General features: G+C 49.3%; 1 protein-coding gene across 4 annotated transcripts in view; it reads right to left on the bottom strand.

Annotated features, from left to right (window-relative positions):
• The window catches only part of plekhg5b (pleckstrin homology domain containing, family G (with RhoGef domain) member 5b), a 65,632-nt gene that overhangs the window by 24,622 nt on the left and 17,763 nt on the right, over nt 1-23,247 (bottom strand). For 2 of the 4 annotated variants that reach the window (XM_036533919.1, XM_036533920.1), the window contains exons 1-6: nt 13,584-13,805; nt 3,585-3,726; nt 2,785-2,884; nt 2,444-2,504; nt 1,720-1,811; nt 922-1,058 (exon numbers count right to left, since the gene is read on the bottom strand). In XM_036533919.1, the coding sequence (XP_036389812.1) occupies nt 922-1,058; nt 1,720-1,811; nt 2,444-2,504; nt 2,785-2,884; nt 3,585-3,726; nt 13,584-13,775 (724 nt within the window). In that variant the 5' untranslated portion in view covers nt 13,776-13,805. Of the gene's footprint in view, nt 1-921; nt 1,059-1,719; nt 1,812-2,443; nt 2,505-2,784; nt 2,885-3,584; nt 3,727-4,830; nt 4,898-13,583; nt 13,806-23,101; nt 23,179-23,247 lie in introns of those variants that run through there. The other 2 variants (XM_036533922.1, XM_036533921.1) reach the window with 2 other exon arrangements.

Below are 23,247 nucleotides of genomic sequence, written 5' to 3'. Positions count from 1 at the left end.
GACAGCGTGCCCGGGACTCCTCAGCGGGCGTTCGAGCGGAAAGCGCGGGGCCGTTAGGCGCGTCTTATCGGACATGCAGGAGAAGTGCCGGCGAAGGGCTTCGCAGACTGGCGCCTATCGCAGCCCGGCTGCTTGGCCGCGCTGTGAAATCTCAGCCAGGAGCTGCGGAGAGAGGGGCAGCCCCTCGCATCTTCCCTGCCAGGAGGGACGTGCTATGAGTGAGGTCCTGCATCTGACAAGCGCTGGCAGAGAGGCGCAGTGTGGGGGGGAGGAGATCCTGTACCGAGCCAGAGAAGAAACTGCTGCTAACTTCCTTGCGGCTATTTCAACACGCCGTGACGTCTGGACGCTTCTCCGACCTCACCGCACACCTCACGGCTAAAGAGAGGGAAGGCTCGGGTGTGGTAACGGTTCTGATATTTAACGGGCCTGGGCAGGCCTCCGACAGCCATCTCCGGGTAAGAGAGACTGCACTGTCAGAGGCTGCCCGCTGCCTCACTGCCCTGCAATGCGCAGACACAGCGTCGACTCACAGCTGTGTCACTGCACGGCAGCGCAATCGTGAACACAGGCCCCCTCCCCCACGGCTGCCCAACTGCACTGTGCAGTCACAGTGTACATTTAAAGCTCATTTACTGTGCTGCACAACTACAGTGTCACAGTCTCTGAAAGCATTACAATGTGCAGTCACAGACTCATAGATCTTTCTCTGGAAAGTGCCCTAACACCTGCACACCATCTCACTCACTGAGAAAGCAGATACAGCGGATGGCCAGACAGACAGGAAATAGATGGAGAGAGCAGAGATGGATGCCTGTGCCATCAAATGAACAGGAGGAAGCCAGTCCAGGCCTCCCTTTGAATCCAGCCACCTTACTGCAGTCAGGCTTTCCAGGTGGGCATGCATTCACTGCCACTTACCTTTCACCTTGAGGTAGTGACCCCCAAAGCGGTAGGCCTCAAAGCTGAGGGAGAGCGGCGTGTTAGACTGATCCAGGAACAGGTCCACTTTGGACAGCTCGATCCCCTTACGCTCAAATACAGGTCCCAGAACTTCCCTGCAACACACAGTGACACACCTAATAGTACCGGACAACCGAGGGCATCCACACTGCATCCTTGTTTATATTGGTTCAGCAGAAACCATATCAAAGATTCCACAGTGCCAAGAGATCTAACTGGCCTTTTGGGGTTCTTCCTGCAGCAGTACAGGTGAAATTCCTTTCCAAAGGCCATAAGAGAAGAATATCACCTCCTTGATCAAAATGCCTGCAGGAGCCACCTGTATTACTTAGGAATGTTTGATTCATAACCTGGGTGTAATGTAAAGAGCTTAAACCTGAACACATGGTGATTTAAGGGATCTGCCCTGTAGCAAAGCACAAACCGATACACAGCTGCTTATAATTTTAGAGATCTCCACACCACTGCTCTACTCTTCCATAGCTCTCATTCACCCACACATATGATTCTGCCACCCAATGCGCTACACACACTCTATCAATGAGCTGGGACAGTTTTTATTCAACTTTTCACAAACATCTGCTAAAAATAAAGCGAGTGAATTATTTTTTTTGGGCTGTTTTTGTACAGGTACTGTCTCCTCATATGGACACATGTATGGTGTCATTCAAGGATTCTGACCAATCCCGATCTGAACGCCGCCACCCCCCCACCCCCCCCCAACTGACCCCCCCACCCCACCCCCCCCAAGCTTACAGCAAGGTCTTCTTCTTTGCAGCGGGAACAATCTCCGTGTCAATGTCCACGTTCAGGTCGAACTTCAGGCTGAAGCACTCTTTGCTGGGGTCCTGCAGGGGGCGACAGGGTCACATGTGTTACAGCAGCCCAGGCAGAACCTCTCAGCCGTTCCACGGGGAGGGGGTACAGCTCGGCAACAGGGAACAGCTGTCCAGGAGCGGCCTGCTCAGGACTGCTCCAAACGTAAGTCACGTTCAGCGACACGCGCGTCTGTCAGAACTATCAGAGTTTCGCCTCATAGTTTATGCAGACCAATGAGCCTGTTAAACTGTGACCCTTATCTGTCAATAACCTTATCTATCAGTAACATCAACAAAATCCATAATGTGTATTCATATCTATACCTATACATATTATATATATATATATATATATATATATATACATATTATATGTGCTCTGTCAGTGTAGTTAATAGTCTGGTCTGTGGCAATGCAACTAATGGTGAAACCAGATATGGATTTGTATAACATAGTGGGTATTGTGTATTATGAAGTGCATTGTGTATTGTGATCTACAGAATGTGAGCAATTCATGTGATTTCAAAAAGACATGGTAGCTGCACTCAGGTCCTTGACATGTGATTGTGGACTGTCACTGTTGAGTTCACAGCTCGACCTCATCTCTATTTCCCCACAGGAAGCCTCTCTGTCTCCCCCTGCTGGCGGTGGAAGGTACTCACATCGGTGTGGCGTCTCCGTGACTTCTTTTTCGGTAGTTTCATTCCCCCTGCCTTACGATCCCTGACGGACAGCAGGCCAGAAACAAAAACAGGTCAGAAACTCACTGTCGTCTGTAGTATCCAGTTCATTATAATCTTCTCGGTTTCTTCCCATTCAATTCAACGCATACAACTGCATTAATGTCTACCGTGGTCTCACACAAGTACATCACAGTGCAGCATACTGCTGCCACATATGGAGTTTTTTTTTCACGAGCGAAGGGTTCAGTGACATGCAGTGCAGTGGGAATGACATCATTTGTTAGTGCGAGAGAAGGACAAACTGATAAGAGAGGACTGACCCCCGGTCGCCGCCCCCGTCGTCATCCTCCTCCATATCGGAGGGGGGGCTGGTGCGGGGGGGACAGGAGCGCGTGGACACGTTCCGGGACAGGATGGAACCTGGGAGTTTTGGGGAAGGGGGGGCGGAGGAACAAACATTTGAGTTAAGCACAGTGTAAACAACATCCCTCGTATACAGAATCCCACACTGTGTGGGACACTCAGCCTGGAACTGCGGCGTAACACTGCTTAAAGTGAGAGGCAGACCGGACCTGGACCAATGAAAAATGTTCAAAAGTAAATACTCAATTAGGTCTGAAGCATTCCTGGGTGATCTTTATCATATAACCACTGGGAAAGCCCACTTTGCACTGTAACATGAGTGGGAGGTTGAGTAGGAGCTTGACTTCCAGGTGTGTGAACCAGCCACACATATGGCCTCTGGATATGATTTCATTTCCAGTCCATTTCCCACACTGCAATCTACTCACTAGGGTTCATTACATTATGTTACGCTATTGTCATTTAGCAGACGCTGTTACCCAGAGTGACTTGCATAGGTTACAGTTTTATCCATTTATTCATCTGGATTTTACCAAGGCTATCTTTGGCTAAGTATCTTGCTCAAGGGTTCAACAGCAGCGCCCCAACGGTGAATCCAACCAGCAAACTTTAAGTTACAAGCCCTGCTTGTTACCTCTATGCTACACAGCTGTCCCCTATGAAGCCTCGCTATCTCATAACTAAACACTCTGTAGCGGTAGTGGGAAGTTAATCATTGGAAGTGAGCTGTAAGATTGACACGTCTGCTCACGCTTACCCTGCGGCTGCAGGTCGAAGCGAGGGTGCCGGTCGACGTGCATGTTGTCCGTATCGTCCGAGTGGCAGCGGGAGTCACATGACTCGCACAGGTTGAGCGGGCTCCTGTTGTTCAGGTCCTGGCAGCGCGGGTGGTGGCAGACCTGCGGGCGAGAGGGCGGGGGGGGTGCGTCAGTAGGAGAAGAGCGTCGGAGCGCTGCGGCGGTCAGTCAGCCTCCGCAGGGCCCCCGGGCGGCCTGCCAAGCGTCACGAACCCCGCCGCTGTTTATGCCATCACACGGAATCTGGCCGGTGGAAGGGGACAGTTCCACTTGAGCAGTCGCGACGCCTCTGGACTCCAGCCAGGTCGGGCCCCGGCAGTATCTGACTCTGACCCTCCCCATTTGCCCGAGACCCCTCCCGCCAGGGGGACGTGAGCGGAGGGTCTTAAAGGAGCAGACGGCAGAAGGGCGCTGGATTAACCCCTCTCCACGCACACACAAACCCCCCACCCCTGTTACCGGGGTGAGAGGTAGACTATCTGCTGCAGACAGCAATGGCAGGGGCCGCCTTTCACAGAGCCCCTGAACCCCCGTGCAGGAAGTGAAGAGTGAGGATGTGCGGAAAGAGACAATGGCGCTCCTGCTAATGCACTTCCTGTCATTGTCCCTGTGTGCTGGTCAAGCTCTGCAGGGGGGCACTGGTCTTCTCTTATATATATATACACATGCCCTTGTTCGCACAGCATGTCCTCAACACACACACACACACACACGCGTGCACACACACACACACACACACACACACACACACACACACACACACACAGAGCATCCAGTTCTTACCATACCCACAGCCCCTACACCAAACATCACACACCCTACACCCAGATACCATCACATCCACAACCCAGCTATAAATAGACACACAAAAACACACACAAATATCCACAGCCTCTCAAAATAGCCTAAGTCGCACTTCTCCCCATACCTAGTCACCTTCACAAAATCACACACAGCTTCTACCTACGGCCTGGTCCACAGTGCTCGCTAAACCCACCAGGTTTTCTGAACACACCGCCCAGCCTGTCTCTGACTCTACACCTCCTGTAACGCTGGATCCCAGCTCCCCCTTCAAAGCCATTCCGTCCCCCTCTGCTGCCAAGGGAAGGGGCTCTCTCTGAGCTCCGAGTCCCAGAAAACCCGCCCCCACGCACTCGAACCAAAAGGCTAACGAGGAGTACAGAGAATGCCACTGTGCAGCCTTACCTTACAGCCTGCTAGATGCACTCCCCTCTCGTCCTCTGCGCTATCCACTGCAGCTTCCATGGTGCAAAAACGAGGCGCTGCAGTATGAAAACGGCCCTCCGATGTCTGCCTCACGTGTTATCTAACAGCTCACCTTCCCCCAAAACGACCAGCTGACTAATTAATCCACCAGTTCAACGCGTCTAGCCAGGTTAAGCACTGACTTTTGGGGAGGGGGAGTGGGTGGGGAGGGGGAGTTGGGGGGGGGAGAGAGAGAGAGACAAGGACAGACGCGAGAAAACGGCTTTCAAAGCTACAAAGCCACCTAATCTTCTGCTTTAACAGTTCACCCCTGTCCTGTCAGAGCCATCTGACGAGCCCGAAAAGATTAAAGACCCCTCGGGCCGAGCAGGATCTTCGCCCCGGGACGCAGTCTCCTCCCCTCCAGAGAACTGCGGCGAGAACACAACGAGCCGCAAGGTTCCTAATGTTTCACATGAGCCCGTTTTTAAATAGAAGGAGACTTGTTTGCTGTAATAGGCTCAACACGCCCACCCCCCAGTCATCTACAGAAAATTAAGTGTGCTTTCATGTTTGTTAAACAAAGCAGGCCGTTTCTGGTTCAGAGACTAAAACAAAACGGCACGGAAAGTCCTGGTTCTTACGTTTTATTCCATGGTTAATGTATATTTTACTTTCACAGCAAAGATTGTTCTAATCCCTAAACCAAATTGTAAACTTATTTAGTGGCTGGTGGCGACTTTCTTTCTACCACAAAAAAAGGCTTGAAAGCATGCTAAAATCAACATGAAATGAGCAGCAAAACAGGGCTCCAGTAAAACTGTGATTAAAAGCGCAACCCTGGCTGCTGCACCCTTTGATCACGTTAACCCCACTCGCGGCTTGCGGCTCGTCGCACCCCAAAAAGATGTGACGCGGCGTTAATGAAACAAGGAGACTGGCCCGGGGCCAGCGTGACGTTTTATGGGTGAAATGAGAGCAACTGAAGGGAATCGCTTAGACACTGGACTGGGGAAGGTGACAGGCCAACGCGGGGAGCCAGCATTCCAGACCCTGTTTTCACAGCGTACTGAACGTCTCCTCCAGTGGAAGGGCCAACAAATGTGTCCGACTGCGTATAAATGCACCCAGTCAGACTCCTTAAAATATGCCGTGTCCATTTAAACCAAAATACACCCGAAATATTAAAACTAAAACGACTCAAAGGTAGTCTCGTCAGTAGTCCTCTGATTCACATTTTCAACTGATTCAGGTCTGCGTATTCCAACGCAATGTTTTCAGAATTCATTTCCAACTCCCACTCAACAGCCAAAACAGCCTGAAGAGGCAAACTGGCAAGGTGGTGCTACACATATTCGCGTTGATCTGTTACTTAATGGAAGACCAAAATACTACCCGAGTACTACATCTTCAACACACTGTTTAAAATCTCCTCCTGTCATCATCTGCCACATGAATTTCAGTTATGATTTTCATCTGACGACATTCAAAGCACCACTGCGTGGTGGCATTCACAGTCTGGAGGGGGCATCCGTGGCAACAGCACCAGGTGTGTTTGTTACCTTGCGTTACCTTGTGCCCTCACCTGTCTCACTGTGCACTTATGCTTTTTTTCAGCAAGTGTATTTCTTCCTATGTGGAACATTGTAAAAAATATGTAAATTAAGTAAAAGTGACTAAATGTGAAGAAATGAAGCGACGCAGTGAATGTGTTTTTTGCCTGGGGGAACGGACCAGGTGCTGGGATGTGGGGGAGATAAGAGACTGACTGGCCACAGGGGCAGTGGAACTTTAACCTGCTGAACATACAGTGCTGTGTAGGGGCTCAGTATGGGCCTGAGCAGCTCTGTCCCAGCACCACCCACAGAATTCTTGTGAAACCCTGAACTGACGGTGCCAGATTGTGAGCCTCGTGAGGGAATGTTGTGTGTTTGCCAGAGTCGGGTAATTGGTGTGAATTCTGTGGGGGACAATGTAATGAACACGGGGTGGAGGCAGCAGGGGGGTGTACGCGTGTCCCGGACGCCCGACGGGGGGTGAGGGGATTACAGGGCGGCTCAGGACGGGAGCGGCGACCAGAGATGGAGCCGCGTGCGCCGCTGCGCTCCCGGCAGCTGAGAAAACACACCGCCCGGCTCAGAGGCCCCCGAGAGATTATCGCTTCCGCAGCCACAGGGACACATACACAGGCACGCGCACACACACGCACACACACACACACACACACACGCAATCCTACACATACACACACTCATATGATCACTGACCAGTTCCACTAGGGTGGAATCCGTCATACCCCAAACGGTACATAACTCTCTATGTGCACAGATTTGTCCATTTTGGGACACCATAACCAGGGAGGCCTTTGCACAGACAACGCAAAATTGTGTCCAGCTGCGCAGCTGTGCAGGCGCCAGTGCGCCTCAAAGGGGCCGGGCGCTCGGCGAGTGGTTTACAAAACAAAGCAGGATGGAGGTGGAAATTGTACGCTTGTTTGGGAAGAAAAGCCCTTCATTCACGGGTTTCCTAACCCCTCAATCACCCCCACGGGAAAAGTGTCAGCATGTGAAGGGCACGGCCGCCTGAGGAGAAGGAGCAGGGACCGTCTCTACCCATGACCCGACCCGCCGACACAGCCTACGGAGCCAGAACTCACGTCTGTCTCACACAACATGCAGCCCCAATCTGAGTGTGTGTGCGTACGTATGTGTGCATGTGTGTCTGCGTGATGTGTAATTTTGGTTCTTCCAAGTGTGTGAGCAGGTGTGTTTTTTCATAACGATGTGAAAAATATATATTCAGAGTATATTTTAGAGTATTTATTTTTTAGTTCAGTAAATATATTTGGAAATATGGAAATCATTACTGTTTTGGTATATTGCAGTATATTTATGCTTTACATTTTTTTATTTTAAACGTATAAATGTATTTGTAAAGTATTACTGGACATAACATATGTCGCATTATATTACAATATATTTCATTTTCGTATAGGTATGTACTGTATGTCTGTGCATCTCTGTGTGATGGTTCCTTGTTTATGTGAACGTGCCTTTGCAAGAACGTGTGTGTGTGTGTGTGTGTGTGTGTGTGTGTGTGTATAGGTTGCACACTGCCTCATTAACAGTCAACACTCAAGCTGCTTTCTGCCCTCAGCGCTGGCTCACCAGTCCTCCCTTTTGCCTTTGAGATGAAGATGGAAGGAAAGAGAGAGAGAGATGGAGGGACCACTGGCCGAGTGGCAGTCATCTTTCCAGCTTCAATGTAGCTCTTGTTTACAGCTCTGCACGGCCAGTGTGGCAACTCCACACACAGTCACACTTCCCTAATGCCAATTATGCCGGCTCAGAGGGCATGATGGTGTTTAGCCTGAGCGGTGCCCACACCCAGAAAGAAAACTCAATTCTGCCTGCCCTGACCTAGATCGTCTGCTGCCGTGCCCAACCAACACCCTGTCTGCCGGTGCCCACACAAGAAAACAACGTCTGGATGGCAGACGCAACACCTCTGTCTGATCCCAGGGGCTGCCCAGGCACTTCCAGGAGCCTTCAGATCGAACCCAGAATCTGTCTATGTGTGCACAAGTGGATTCCAGGAAATCTTCTTCCAGCTTTGATGCAGCAAACCAACGACTAATCCTGGGTTTAATTATTGAGAGCTTAGTCACCGATTTATTTTTTCTTCTTTTTTGGAAAATGAATTCCAAGCACTTGGTCAAGTTTCTTGTTGATTTTACTTTCTGGAATAACGACAGGAGCTCTTCAAGACCGTTCTGCCTCTGTCCTGGGCTTGATGACACAGAGGGCTAGATTTACTGGTAACAGTACTAAAACTGAGAGCTAACAGCAGTTTCAGTGACACTACAACTTTCTAAGTGTAGTCATGCAAAGCAGGTAACGTTTCTTCAGTCCTTAGAAACACCACCTTTACCATTTAGTGATACATTCCAGGACATAACAGACAGCACGTTTCCTGGTCTGAGTCATGAGAGCACATTCATTCACACAAACAAGTTTTCTGAGAGTTATTAAAAATGTATCACATCACTAATTTATGACATTTTAGAGGAGAACCTGGAATATATGCACTAATATGTGTAACGTAAATTAGCTTGCAAGTCTAAAAATGCCTTCTGAAGAAATAAAGATGGCACAATGTTCACATGTACAGAATTTGAAAACGGATTTTAAGATATTTATTTAAACAATGTTCAAATACAGGGATCGACCTGAAGAAATTCCTTCAATACCCCACTATTCAATATTCTTGAATAGTGATCCAAGAATAAAGGTTACTCACTGGTTCACACAATTACGGCAGAACGTATTTGATTACACTAAACAGTAAACAGCCAGCCAGAAGGCAAAAAAAGCAGATCGGACGGCTTTGTATGTTGAGTTATATTGATAGTACTTTCAAACCACTGGCTTAAAACAAGCTCACTAAGACCGAGAGCAGTAATCAGCGGCATCATGAGGTGGTGACACATACTACAATTCCACAATTACAAAACACGTCTGTTGGATATCTGTGGCGATATCTGTGGTGATGCGAATCTGTTACTTCCTCTCGCTGACACACCATCACACAGACACACCCACGCGGTGTTCACATTTACGTAGGTACACAATGTCTCCTGGCCTCTCTCTCCCATTCACTCAGCATGGTCTTCTTCCAGCACGTACACACACACAAACACGTATCATCCCTAAATGTCTGAGGTAAACCTCAATAAAAACAAACACTGTCTGACATGTACACACACCCACCCATCCTCACATACACAAACACACACACACACACACACACACACACACACACACACACATATACACACACACATAAACACACACACAGTAGACAGCATGTCCAAGGCTTGCCCGGAAATCATGGGCTGTAAGCTAATGATTTAGAGGAATTAGGCAGCAAGTCCCGCCGCAGCAGATGTTGAAAACCTTGAGGGCCTCTCTCCTCCGGATCCCTGCCTCCCACCACCCCCTCCATTGCTCCCTCTTTCTCTGTTGTCCTCCTAAATCAGATCTTATCCCCTAAACTAAATTATTTAATAGACAATTCATTCCCGTAATTTATGAATGAGCTGAAATGACAGTTTCACACAGGCCTTTAAAATCAGCGCCCGTAATACTGTTTCAAAGGGAATGTAAAGCCAGGTATTTTTATCAGGCCATCCCAGGTGTGACTTGTGAATGATGCAGCTGCTGCCATAAAGTAAAATGTAACAGGTTTGGGAATCCTGCTCACCACGCATGCAGTAAATCAGAGGAGCAGCACTGAACTCCTGAAGCTTAAACTCTAAACGTAAAGGATACCTAGGACTGTTTGGTGAAGAATTCTTATCAATAAACTTACAATCACCTTTTCAAATTTAGATGTAACTGGAGCTTTTGAGATGTTTTCATTATTCTGGAAAAAATCTGTTATTTAAAATTATCTCCAGGGTAAATACTTGCCTGGACCGCACTGAGCACACACCAAGTTGCTGGGTCTTACAAGACTATCTTGAAATATAGGATATCATCAGGACTGGGGATCACACCTACACTTCACCTACAAATCACATGCACACATGCACATGCATACTCACACACACGAGCACACACACACACACACACACACACACACACACACAAACACTGCAATGCCAAATGCTGCCAGAAGCAGTGCCTGTTGGTTGAGAGGTGTGCAAGGACTAAGAACCCGATGTGGCTTCTGTTTATTTTATCGCCTATTTTAACTGTACACCAGGTTCATCTCATCATGACAACCTCTGCAGTCACACAACAGCACAGGGTGTAGTGAATATAACTCTCTGACACACATGCATTCCAGCTGTGGCTTGCTTTCACACTACAAGTCCCACAGTGCATCAGTGCGTGAATCGGTAACTGAAAGATGGCAATACAAATCTGAGCAACATGTGCGATAAATCATGGGGGTGTGACCATGGGGGACTGCAGTCTGCACAGACTGCACGCGCTCTGTTCCTGGCGGCAAAGTTTAGCCCCACACATGACCCCGCCAGGGGTGTGCAACGAGGGGACCCGCGAACGTTGCCAAAACGCCAGCGATGGTGGTAGCTGACTGAGGCCATCGGGTACCATGGGGGGGGGAGGTCAGAAGATGGAAAGAACGGGGGAAAAGCATCACAAACACAAATGCCCAGAAGCAAAGAACAGAAGGAAGGAAAGGGGAGAGACAGAGAGAGAGAGGCATGGATCAAAGGCAGCCCCAGCCAGGTCTCGCGCTGGTCTGATTTATTTTTCAGGAGAGGAACGGGCCGGTCGTGAGAAGAGTTAGGCTGAACCGTCGCGCTTTATTCTCCTGCCACTAGCACGTGTGCTGGCCTCTGACTGCCAGGGCCTGACTTTTATGCGCAGCTTTATATAACCGAGGGCTGGTTTCTATTAGGTTTGCAGTTTTTTTTTTTTCGCTGTTTCTTTTTCATGTGCACGTGGATGGCTCAAAACAGAAGCTCTGGGTGGGTCAGCCTTTTTGAACTGGGTGGCCTCGGGGCACTCTCTAAGAACGGGCAGTGTGGCCCTCATGTATAACATTCCAGCGGATATGTGCACGAGGGAGGAAAAGACGAAGGTTCGGTGATACCTCGGTGACTGGTTAGTCCACGGTCATTGTTTCAAAGCCTTTAGAGGGTGGAGAGTTCTGTACTCCAACAGGTCCAGAGGATGCAACTTCCAACCAAGAGGGATGCAAGCTTCCTGCTTAACAGTCCACCTCTACACCTCAATTCCTGACTGAATTAGCGTGCCACTTGAGTTGTAGCATGCTAGTTCAGTGTCATCTTTGATTTTGGTCTAGAGAGTGTCAAAGTAACAGGCTCCACTAAAGATCTCGACTTCTGAAGGACACAGAGAACACGAGCAAACAGACAAAGCAGAGATCGATGCCTCCGTCCATCCACAGGAAATCCCCTGCCCTTCTGGCAAACAGTACTAATCCTGTTGGTGCAAGAGGGAAACCACATGGAAAGGTCCGCGATGACTGGCCTCGATGCAGCGGCTCTCTTTGAGGCGAGTTTACCCGGACTGCACATTTCAAGAGAGCAAGGGAAGCGCTGCGCAGGTCGGCAAAAGAGGGACCCAGCCGGCGCGCACCTTTCTCTCAGCGTTGTGGCCACGCAGGCTAAAGCACCAGCACTATGAGAACCAGTGTGGATGATGACAACAGCTGAGAACAGCGACATGCGCGCACAGCGAAGGTGAATAGAGACAGTGTTCTCTGGTAGTTAAGACATTCCTTGCAGAGTGTGTTTCAACTTGTTGCTCCAGCCCTGAGCCTACACACTTGCACACACATGCATACATGCACACACACACACGCACACACCCACTTTCACGCACCTATGGAAGCTAAAGCTTCACTCATGAAGACATGAGTATTAATTTAAAAAAAAAAAAAAAAAAAAACTGTGCACACCGCTCTCCTCGTACCCTGTAAACCTGCCCTGTCAGGAAAGTTGAAAGGATAGCGTCAGGCGTTGGATCCATGCCGTAAGAGGAACCAGCTGGTTGGCTCAGAAGGAGCTGCCTGCACTTTGACCCCAGCAATCCATCCCTTTAAATCTTACATAATTAATTCTGTCAAATTCAGGCAGAGGAATCGATGCAGCCAAGCGGACACACAGAGCACACAAGTCAACGGGCTCTGATAGGAAGCTTCGTTTAGCACAGCTGCGAATGTATGCACGGATTGTCTCAGATAACGCCTTACTGTGATGAAACACGGCTATCTGCGGCTTGAGGGGAGAAAAAGGGGCAAGACAGGGAGGCAGAGAGAGAGAGATGGACGTAGAAAGAAGAAAGGAAAAAAAACGCATGACGTTGCTGAGCCAGAACACTCGGCAGAATTTCTTCAAAATCCTGATTTAGAACAAGGTCGTTCCACTTTCAGTTGGGAAAGTGATCTTCTTGGAGCTGGTTTCGGTTCTGTACGAAACGATGGCGTGTGTGTATGTGTGTGTGTGCGTGTGCGTGTGTGCATGCGCTGGGGGGGTTAGTGAACGGGCCGTGGGTTGTTGATATAAGAAGCAGATGTGAAATATGCAGACGATGGAGGAAAAAACAGCAGACTTGAACCGGTCTGGACTGTATTCGATTTCTCCTTCTGTGCCATCCCTCGTCTGGGAGACAGGGACGGGGAGAGAGAGCGTATGGCTGTCCGTATGGCATCCCCTTGGGGGAGAGGGGCGCAACAGGCACCCAGGAGCTGCGTCCATGCGCCCCTCATGATATCGCGTACAGAAGCTGTGATGGGCGGTAGGGCAAGAAGTTATCTGTGGAGCTCAGCTCTAGCCTGAACTTGCAAAATTAAGCAACAGCCCCCCCCACAAAACAATACCTGTTCCAACAAATCAAGCTTCCAAATGTAGGGTGGAAAAACATTAAACATGGAGCTGACAGAGACAGCGCCTCTGAATGGCAGCTGAGGCACTCTCTCTCTCTCTCACACACACACACACACACACACACACACACACACACACATACTACTGCACGCATGCACACACGCGCACACAGCATGGACACAGACAACAGCTGGAAAGTCTCGCCATTAAAACATCTCACACGGGTCGGTGCTCCCGCCTGGAGCGCTGCTTAGAAAGTCAAGCTCGAGCACGTTCCCCCCCCCGGTCCCCGCTACTGGCAGAACGCGCAACGATGGCGATGACGAGTCCACTCTTGCGCCCTAGCGTCACACGCTTTCCCGTCACTCACCTGAGGCCAGCACTCGGACGCCTGCGCTCCCCCGTTCTCTGTGGGTGACCTCGTCGGTGAGACCTCCCGCGACCTGGGGAAGCAAGCCAGAGAGTGCTCCGGGACGGCCAGGAGGGACTGGTAGCCCTTGGGAGAGATTCGGAGGTCCCCCTGTTTCTTCCCTGCCCTGTCAGGCAGGTTGGGCGAATGCATGGATGTTCTGTGATCAGAGTGAGCAGGTAGGCTGAGATACTGAAGTGGCAGCCAGTGAGTATGAGGCGAGTCAGAGAGAGTGGCTGTGTTTACTCTAACACCCCCCGCCCACACCTCCTCCCTCCCCCCTTCCTCCCTGCCTCCCTCCCTCCCTCTCTGTTTCTCACACACACATACACACACACACACACACGGAGCTTCTTGCCCTGGCAGACTCACTATCACTCTTCACATGTGGAGCGAATCGCACAATCAGTTTCTTTATCTTCCTCGTCTTCTCCCATGCTATCTATCTCTCTGTCTCCATATCTTTTTCTCTCGCTCACTGATCAGTTCCCAAGTACCTGCTGTCTACTTCTCTATCCATGTCTCCCCCTCTCTTTCCCCCTCTCATACTTTCACTTACTTCCTTCATTCTTTCCCACCGTCCTTCAGCTTCTGACATTTTCTCCCATTCTCCCCGTTTTCTCTCTCTCACTCTCCACTCTTTCATTTCCTTTTTCAGGATTTCCCTGATTATCTTGTTTAGTAGGTCCTCTCTGCTGAGTTTTCTCTCTCTCTTCCCTCTCCCTTCCCCTCCTCCCTCTCCCACTTTTCTTTCTCTTCACAGGCTCACTATTCATGTCTGTTTATCCCTCACCTAATATAATTTCTAATGCTTCCAAGGAAAGATATACCTCTGGATGTATTCAAGAGCACCGCACTCAGATGGAGTCCTAACGATGCACACCCAAACTGCCCCAAAAAGTCACAAGGACTCATTCAGACACAGAACATTACAGATGACTACTCATAAATAAACAATGTGACACACAAAAACAATGAATTTTGTAATAACTTCGCACAAAACTTTCAAACTGTCATATGTTCAAAAAGTCTTCCAATAAGTGCCTTTATAAAATTATAACACTTGACTTTCGGTGAGGCAGTCATTCACATTCCACATTTGGGATATGACATGACTAAATGGCAAAATGTAGAGTTTAAGTTTATTAGGCTCAGTTTAGGCCCATAAGCAGAAGGGTTCTCTGGGCAGGTCAAGCAGGGCTGCGGCACAGAGACACAGGTGACTGTCACCACAGCAAACGCGAGTACTGTCTTCTGACTGGCAGTCTGACCCTGCAGTGGGCAGGTATCGAGGGGGCAAGGACCAAGGGGGAAAGAATCGAGTGGGGGACACGTGTTTCATAATCCAAAACATCTGAAAGTAAAATGCCTAAAACAATCTGAGGATTCAGTCCCCAGGGTGACGTGGTAATTAATTCACAGTCCAAGGGAATCCACAAGCCCGAGCTTGAGTCCCTGTTCTTCAGTAATGTTTTTCTCTTGACTAGTATTTCCATCTAACTGCTGCTGTAGTAATACTTTAGCTGATGACATAAAACTCCTTGATGAAGACGTCATCAGCAGCGCCCCACCAAGGATCGGAACCGCAAACCTCCACTTCTCTGGGTGACGCTTCGCAGTGCCTGCACTGTTGTTACTTACACCGCCTGTAGTGGCTCTCAGAAGAGTGACTCCTTGCTAGCCTTGTGTCCCCTGTGCTGCCATGCCTGCTCGCTGCAAGCTAGCCCGCCCCCCATCTCCCCATATCAACCATCCTGCAGCGGCGGACGACACTCTGTTCTCCTGTCATTCAACCTGGGGCCCAGAGAGCCGCGCTTAAACCCCCTGCAATTAGCTTGCTATGAAACCCAGCAGGGAGAGGTTTGTGTGTGTGGGGGGGGGGGGGGGGGGGGCAGTTGGGACAGCTGGGGGCCAGTGTTGGGGGGTGAGGTCCTGCTTCCTCAAAGCCCCCTCATGTGTCACTGAGGACCGTGCTTCGAATCTGGTCCCGGAGCCCCGTTGCCCGTGTCAATTAGCGCAGCCTATATTTAAAGGCAGGGAGAGGCACAATGCAATTACCCCGAAGGATTACTGTCTTACACGGCAGGGACTGTGTGCGTGGAGGGGGGGCCCCTTCACCTTCTCTCACAGCAACCCTGCCCGACCTTCGGGGCTTAACCCTTCCACGGCCGGGATGGCGGCACTTCAAACGCATCGGTGCGTCTGCGGGCCGAGAGACATCTCTTGTTCCAAACACGGAAAGAGAGAGAAAGGGAGAGAGAGCAGGATTTCCTCTAGGAATCGAGGGCTTTGAAGCCCAGGACGTGAGTCTGTTTACCAAACTCAGGCCTGCTTCAAGGCCATTCTCCCAGACTAGACAGATTAAAGAGCTCACACCGCTCATCCCGTCCTGTGGTGAAATTACAGATATGGCTCCTAGATTTTCCTACATACGTTATGTGTGTGTGTGTGTGCATTTCTTAATAAAAACACTGAGTTTTATCCATCTGTTTACAGTAATGACAGTTGGCTTAAAACAGCATTGTAGCAGAAACCATCCCAGTTCAACCCCTCACAGTCATCAGTTTTTCATCTTCCTACATGTACAGCTGCTTTTTTTTTTTTTTTTTTTTTTACAAAGTACCAGTACAGTGTATGTGCATGAGATCCAATCACAGGATCATCACAAAAGCAAAGCCCACAGACATAACTACTTGACTGTAAGAATTTGCAGAAAAGGGGGGCTGGGGCTGGGTTGTGTGCATTTTCCCTCATCACATTACATTGCATGCATTTGGCAGACACTCTTATCATGGGCCGTTTCAAACGTGGGGTATGTTAGGTCAAAGAGGCTCCTATTAGGAAATTTATTCTTCGTGAGGAACCAATGGAAAGCCATGTAAACCCAAATGAACCTGTACGAGTTGACACAGTGGAGGATGGTTCCACCTGTCAGTTGCCCGTTTCCTTCCAATATTTCGTACACTTTTCTTGTGTATCCTGTTGTGACACATCTCGAGGTTTGTGGCTGACGTCACCAGCAAACCCTTCAGTGTGTCAATACTTCAACCTTTTTGGACCTTTAGGCTCACCATCGACAGTGGTGGAGGATCTTATTGGCTGCAAACACCTTGCCAAAGCAGTCCGCGCAGACGCCTACGTTTTTTTTACCTGTTCCAACTAGCATCCTTTCTCTCAATGTGATGCACAGGTGAAAGTTCCAGAGCAAGTGCGATGCCAGTTGAGTTTTTTTTTTCCCAAGTATGTGGCTGTAATAAGCAATTTTTCCCCAAATACCAGGCTTAAAAATGTTTTCCAGTGAAATATGTAAAATAATCCAAGATGGCAGGGAGAGCAAGGAAAGCAGCAAGAAGCAACTCGCCCTGGCTTCCAACGAACGCCTTGTTTGTCTGTGAGAGGAAGGCGTGGGAGGGACAGCCTAACCAGATCGGGGTGCCGCACAGTGGCTCACGCACTGACAGGAGGCGTCCACTTCCTCCATGGCACCACGTCTCCACACACCAGAATGACACACACACACGGACATACACACACATCTACATGGTCTATGGAGTCAATATATTCCAGGCAAAGTCACACCTAAGACAGACTCAGTAAGGATTTATTGCCACAACAGTCATTCACAAAAAGAGGTCAAAACTGGGTGTGTCATCACAGCACGGAGCTTCTTTAAAAAAAAAAAAGTCATGGAAATTTTGAAGTGACTGTAGCGAGTGTCACTTCTGGAGGGATTTCCCCCCAGGTGTCCACCTCGTTTACCGTTACGACTTGTTGGCGCTTGTCACGCTCTTGCCTCCTGCTGCATACTGTGACACTGAGACTTTTTCCTGTCCACAGGTGCAAGCATGGAGAATAAATCACAAGAGAAGACTTCAGCTACGAGCAAAGAAATGTTTATGAATCAACTTGGGAGCGAAAAGAACTACTCAGGTGGAACAGTCACCTCTCTGCCGCCTCTGTCCCAGTCTTTGGTGCTTTCCAGAGATTTCACCCCGAGAAACACGCATCTCTCAGAGTGAAACTGAAAGTTGTCATTAGATTAGTGTCACTATTCCCTGTGCAATAATGACTGAGGTATCACTGTTAGGCAGGAGTGGGTAACGTTCTACGTGGAGGTACACGCTTAGCACTACAGCAAATGTTTTATTTTATGTTGAAAAGAGATCAGCCAGCTTTCCCTACCGATCCCAGTGGCCAACCTGAGCGCTGAGTCACAGCCTGGGGCTGCCGTGATTTCTGTCAGTTCAGACAGTGAGCACTGCACAGCCCTTGCGCAACTGCACAGTCATCCGCCCAGCCTGCTACCAGGAAACCGACACTCTGGCCTCCGTTTGGACTTATTTTAGCTACGAGCAATTAACCTGTCATCCTAAACCGTATTTATCGTGGATTATATAAGTGTTACGGAAGATGTGGAGAGCAATAGGATGATGATCGGGTAAAGTCTGCGCCACGCTGTAGGGGGGTGTTCATTACCGTGGTTGGCCTCATCTTTATAAAAATGTCTGGTGTTAATCATGCCTTTTTTCTTCTGGCCAGACACACGCACACACACACACACACACACACACACACACACACGCATTTGCACCTGCATTCAGAAAAGAATTCAACATCATTGACAGCACGCCTATAAATCTGCAGCAGTGCTGGATGCTGTGAAGTGCTTGGAGTGAATGTTCCTCACTAGCAGAAGACAGAGGGGAAAACAGAGAGAGAAAAGACAGGGAATACGAAAGGGACACAGAACTAACTAACAGCATGACTGAACCCTGCAGAGAGCCAGCTAAACTGAGTGTCAGAGCATCTCACAGTGCTCAGTGCCTCTATGTCTACCACCTCAACGCACAGGTGTTCAGCGGTGTGCAGCCTCCAGCCCTGCACGGCTGAGTTCAGCACCGCTGTGGATTCAAAGGTTCAAAGACATGGGACCTTGTGTCTGTGTATGTGTGCAGAATATCTGCCTATAGCCTGCACAGCAGCTGAACATACTTCCATATTTAATGCAGCAAGTGGGCTCCCAAACAGCTCAGGGGTCAAGGCATCTGCTTTGAACGCAAGCTGAGCTCTACGGTCCGGGTTCAGTCCTGGCCGTATCATCAGCTGAAGGTGATCAGGATGACACATGGAATAAACCGGCTTCTATTGGGGGATAGGATGGGTCAGTCGGCTAGGGGTTCATCCATTTCATCGTAGACTAGCGACCCCCGCTGGTCGATCGGGTGCCTGCATTCTGTCTATATAAAGCCGCACATAAAGCGTATTTCTCCCGACTCATGTCTGCAAGCTTGGCACGGGGACCACAGTGTTAAAAGAAGAGGTGCTCAGATGTCTTTCAAAGGAGAAATGTTAGTGGGGGATGTGTGGCAATGAGCGGCATCTCTACGATACACAACCGGGCATTGCAAATTAGGAAGAAAAAAAGGAAAAACCACTGGGCATTCCAACTAATAAAAAATACAAAAATATATTACCAGAAGGCATGTTCCTGAGTTAAATATACTCAGTGCCTCTGAATTTAGAATGTCTATTGGCAATCTGTTCAGCCGCTTACTGTGCTGAGTACTTCAGTGCTTGAGTATCTGACGTCATCGTGTTTAGCATGTTAGCTTGCAGGACTGATTGTACTGCATTTTCAGTGTGCTTTTCACTTAAAATACCAACTCAGAGCTGTCACAGGGAATCACTCATAGTTGGTGTGACTTTACTGAACTGAAACTCAAAGGGAGGAAATATTTGAATAAACAATACAAGGTGGGATAACTAAGGGAACCGGAGCTAAACGGAACCATGGAGCTCTGGTTCCAGGTGCATTTCTGCACTTCCGCGGTCTGTTCGGTCTTGGAGGACACGTAAGTGATGCAGTGATACTTGCAGTGCCCTGCAGTGGAGCTGGTGCTTGGTAACAGGCACCAGGGCTATCGCCGGAGTTTATCACAACCCACACCAGGCAAAGCCTTTCAGGAGAGTTATCAAATTTCAGATTTTTGAGAAATAGCCTTGAAGTACCGTCAGACTGGCCTGTCACTACAACATTTAAATAGGTTTAACCTTTTGAAGTGCCAGTATTTAAATTGTCTCTGCTTGCCCGAGCGATGAGTAAGCTCTTTTTCCATTTCTAACAAAACTCGGTTGATGCCAGCTTACCAGGAAAAAACGCAGCTTAGCCAGCAGTTTGGCCAGGGCAGCAAAAGCTCTTATCTCACCACTTGTACAAGCACAGCCAGTTTACACACAGACAATGGGGGCTAGACAGCAGGCAATGTACAGTATAATAAGCATTGACTATAGTGAATGGCTAGTTTACAATTCTAGCAGGGTTCAAGCACATATTATAGCTGGCAGTCACTCCATACTGTTAGCAACCTGAAAGCAGGCATTTCTCCAAGACTAACTATCTACTTTTCTGCTTTCTGTACCCATAGATTGTCTGTCTTCTTGATGTTTCTGTCAACCTGCCCTGATTGGCTAGGCCTGGTGGTTGGGGGAGTGGCTGGGTGTGGCTCTGTTAAAGATAATGCAATGGAAACGTGAATGGGGACCAGGTCTGATTGGTGTATCACACTCTCAGGTTGTGGTTGTAGTGCTGATTCTGAAAGCAGAGGAGCCCTGATGCATTACAAGGAACAGACAGGGCCACCTTACATTTCTGTGTGTCATTAAGAGAGACAGAGAGAGAGAGAGAGAGAGAGAGAGAGAGAGAGAGAGAGAGCAACAGAGGGAGAGAGAAAAAGAGAGAGGGAGGTAGACAGAGACAGACAGAAAGACAGACAGTGAGAGAGAGACAGACAAAGAGAGGGAATGAGAGCGGGAGAAAGAAAGGGAATGGAAGAGAGAGAAAAGGAGGGAACAAGAGAGAGGGAGGAAGAGAAAGAAAAACAGCACCTCTGGCAGGTCAGCTGACACCCCTCCCCTTCTCCGTTTCTACTGGGAGGGTCACATTACCGAGGAGAGCCACACCCACGGGCGCTGTCTGGTCCTGTCCCGTGATGTATGGAGGTAATAGGCTCTGTCTCTCACGTAACGAGCTGTGACTGGCCCCCAGCTCCTCACTAACAATGCTGAGGCTGGCTGCGTGGTGTTGATCTCAGTACCTACATACCACTACAGACATCCCCCTAAAACCCCTGCTTGAAGCGGCATCTGAAATGACATCTGGCGAGCTGGAGCACACTTTCTGTACTGTTGACGCAACGTCTGGAACATCGTAGACCTGGTTAGAGGTCTCGTCTTCAGACCGGAAACCCACAGTGGATTCGGTATTCAGCCAGATTCAGTGAAGATCCAACAACCCCGTCAGGTGTCAAAGAGCCCCTTCCTGAGGGCTGACAGCTTCCTGTGTTTTGACAGCTCACTAACCACAGTCCCATCAGAGTGTGCAACATTAGTCTTGCAAAGCATTCCAGCAAACAATGCAGCATCTGTGTTTCAGTGTTCTCCGCATCGCTGTCTCCCCCTGCTGGTGAGCACTTGTAAATACAAACTCCAACTCAAAATTCTGACAGAAATGGCAAAGCAGACTTCACAGTAATAAAAGTTGTGCTCTTTTTAGTTGTCTCCTCAAAAGCTTTGAGGCATCAGAAAAGCTGCACAAACAGGTGACTGAGCTCAGGAAGACAAAGGAGAACATCTCTATGACAGTGCAGACACCACATTTGGCAGGATGCAATACAAACTGGATTAATTTAAATTCAAACCCAATGTAACTTGTATCCACAGAGCTGGGATACTAAGCATGACCATATGACCGCATGAACCGGGTTCCTGCGGTCGTGAGAGACTGTTCCCTGATTGGTCCTTGCAGCTGGTGTGAGTTAAGAAGACTCTGCACCACACTGTCCCAGAGTAGGGAGGATGAGTGAATGTGGTGCAGTGTGAATAAGCTGTCTGGGCTCGTGCGGTCGAGGATGGTGGCCACTCTGACGAGCTGAGAAAGGAGTGACAGGGACTGGCAGAGGAGGCTGGGCGTAACTCTGGCCCCCGTCCCACCAGCACCAAAAACACACTGCAAAACACGACCGAGCCAGTCTAGAGGAAAGGCAGGGAGAGAGAGGGAGAAAGAGACACTGCTCTCAGTTGTAAACATCACCAAATCGTGCCACGCTCTGCTCCCTATCTATACCCCTCCCTGGAGTCTCAACACAGGACTGTGAGGACTAGATGATCAACAGTGGGCAGGATGGTCAAAGACAGTTGGTCAGAGGGTCAACGGTGGTCAGTTGGACAGTCAGATGGACAGTCAGTCAAACAGTCCCAGACAGGCAAAGTACTGTGGCCCCCCCAAGGGCTGTCCTCCTGCTAAACCTCAAACACTGCCACATTCAGACTTGTCTTCTCTGTTTATTTCAACTGGGGGAAGAATTGGGAGTTTGAGATGGGCTTTGGCTCAAGACTCAATGTTTTTCTCCTACAGGGGACCTGAGAAGGAGGGGGTGGTGGCGGTGGTGGTGGTTTTGTCCCGAGGCAGAGAAAGGCCACGTCACAAAAAATAAAGCTGTTTCTGGGAAGGAGGAGAGGTTCCATTTATTTTATTCCTGGCTTGTCTTTAAAGCCAGATCCATCATATGCGGTTATCCCGCTTTGGAGTGGAATCCCGTATTGAGGAGTGATAGATAGATTATCCCCTTTCCCTCTTGTGAAAGTATGGTGTACTCCGTTTCATCATTCTTTCCTATTGTAATCTGTGGCTACAATCACATCGCTAGCACTGTGCATGACCCTGCATAACAACCCCTGCTGTGACATCACAACCGGTCCACACATACACCCAATTAGCACAGCGATAACGACCACGCAGTCCAATGAGGGTACGCCACTGTTTCGGCGTCACGGCTCAGAGCGACACACAAAGCCTGAACTTGTCTTTTTCATGTTTGGGGTTTCCTTCTGGACGGTAAATCACCATGGCAAAGCCTTACCATGTCACTTGCATGTTCCACAGCTGACTATTCCGAGTTCTTTCTCACTGGCAGCAATGAGTTCTGTCTCATTGCTTCTTTCCACTGCATCTGCGCTAAGAGAACACTTCGGCTCTATCAGGATTCAGAGAGGAAAATTCAGACAATATAAAGTCAAGCAGAGGGGGGTGGAGGGGGTGGGGAGGGCCAGGCGAGACTACTCCGGGCTCTGGCTAATCTGGCCGTGCTCCTTTTCAAAGACCAAAGGCAATAAAGTAATGATTCATTTCACAGCCCCGCGGTCAGGCAGGCTTTTCACTCTCCTTTCCCGAGCGCTCCAGGAGAGAAGTTTTTTTACTGTTTTATGCAGCAGGAGTTGCCTTTCAGACGGCTGCAATGGGCCCCTGCCCTCTGACATGATGATCCTGGTTTATTTTCGATTGTCTGTGTGGAACATGGCGGAGCAGGCAGGTCCATGCCGCCCCGTCCCTTTCAGTCTTTTGTTCTTTAAGGTGCAGTTTTTAGGCAGTTGCCCCCCTCAGCAACCCCCCCCCCCCCCCGCCGCTGACCTCTGACCCTTACCTTTGTGGCGTGCCGACGCTCAGGGCAGTCTGGGTGCTGACACAATATGCACTTCTCCTCCTGGGCGGCCTTCTCATCTGGAAAAGCAAAGGGATGGTTACTCAGTCGCACGGACACACACAAAAACACACACACACACTCTCTTA

Source organism: Megalops cyprinoides, chromosome 7 (genome assembly GCF_013368585.1).
Source record: "Megalops cyprinoides isolate fMegCyp1 chromosome 7, fMegCyp1.pri, whole genome shotgun sequence".
Classification (NCBI taxonomy): Eukaryota; Metazoa; Chordata; class Actinopteri; order Elopiformes; family Megalopidae; genus Megalops; species Megalops cyprinoides.
This window is presented reverse-complemented; position numbering and strand designations above follow the sequence as displayed.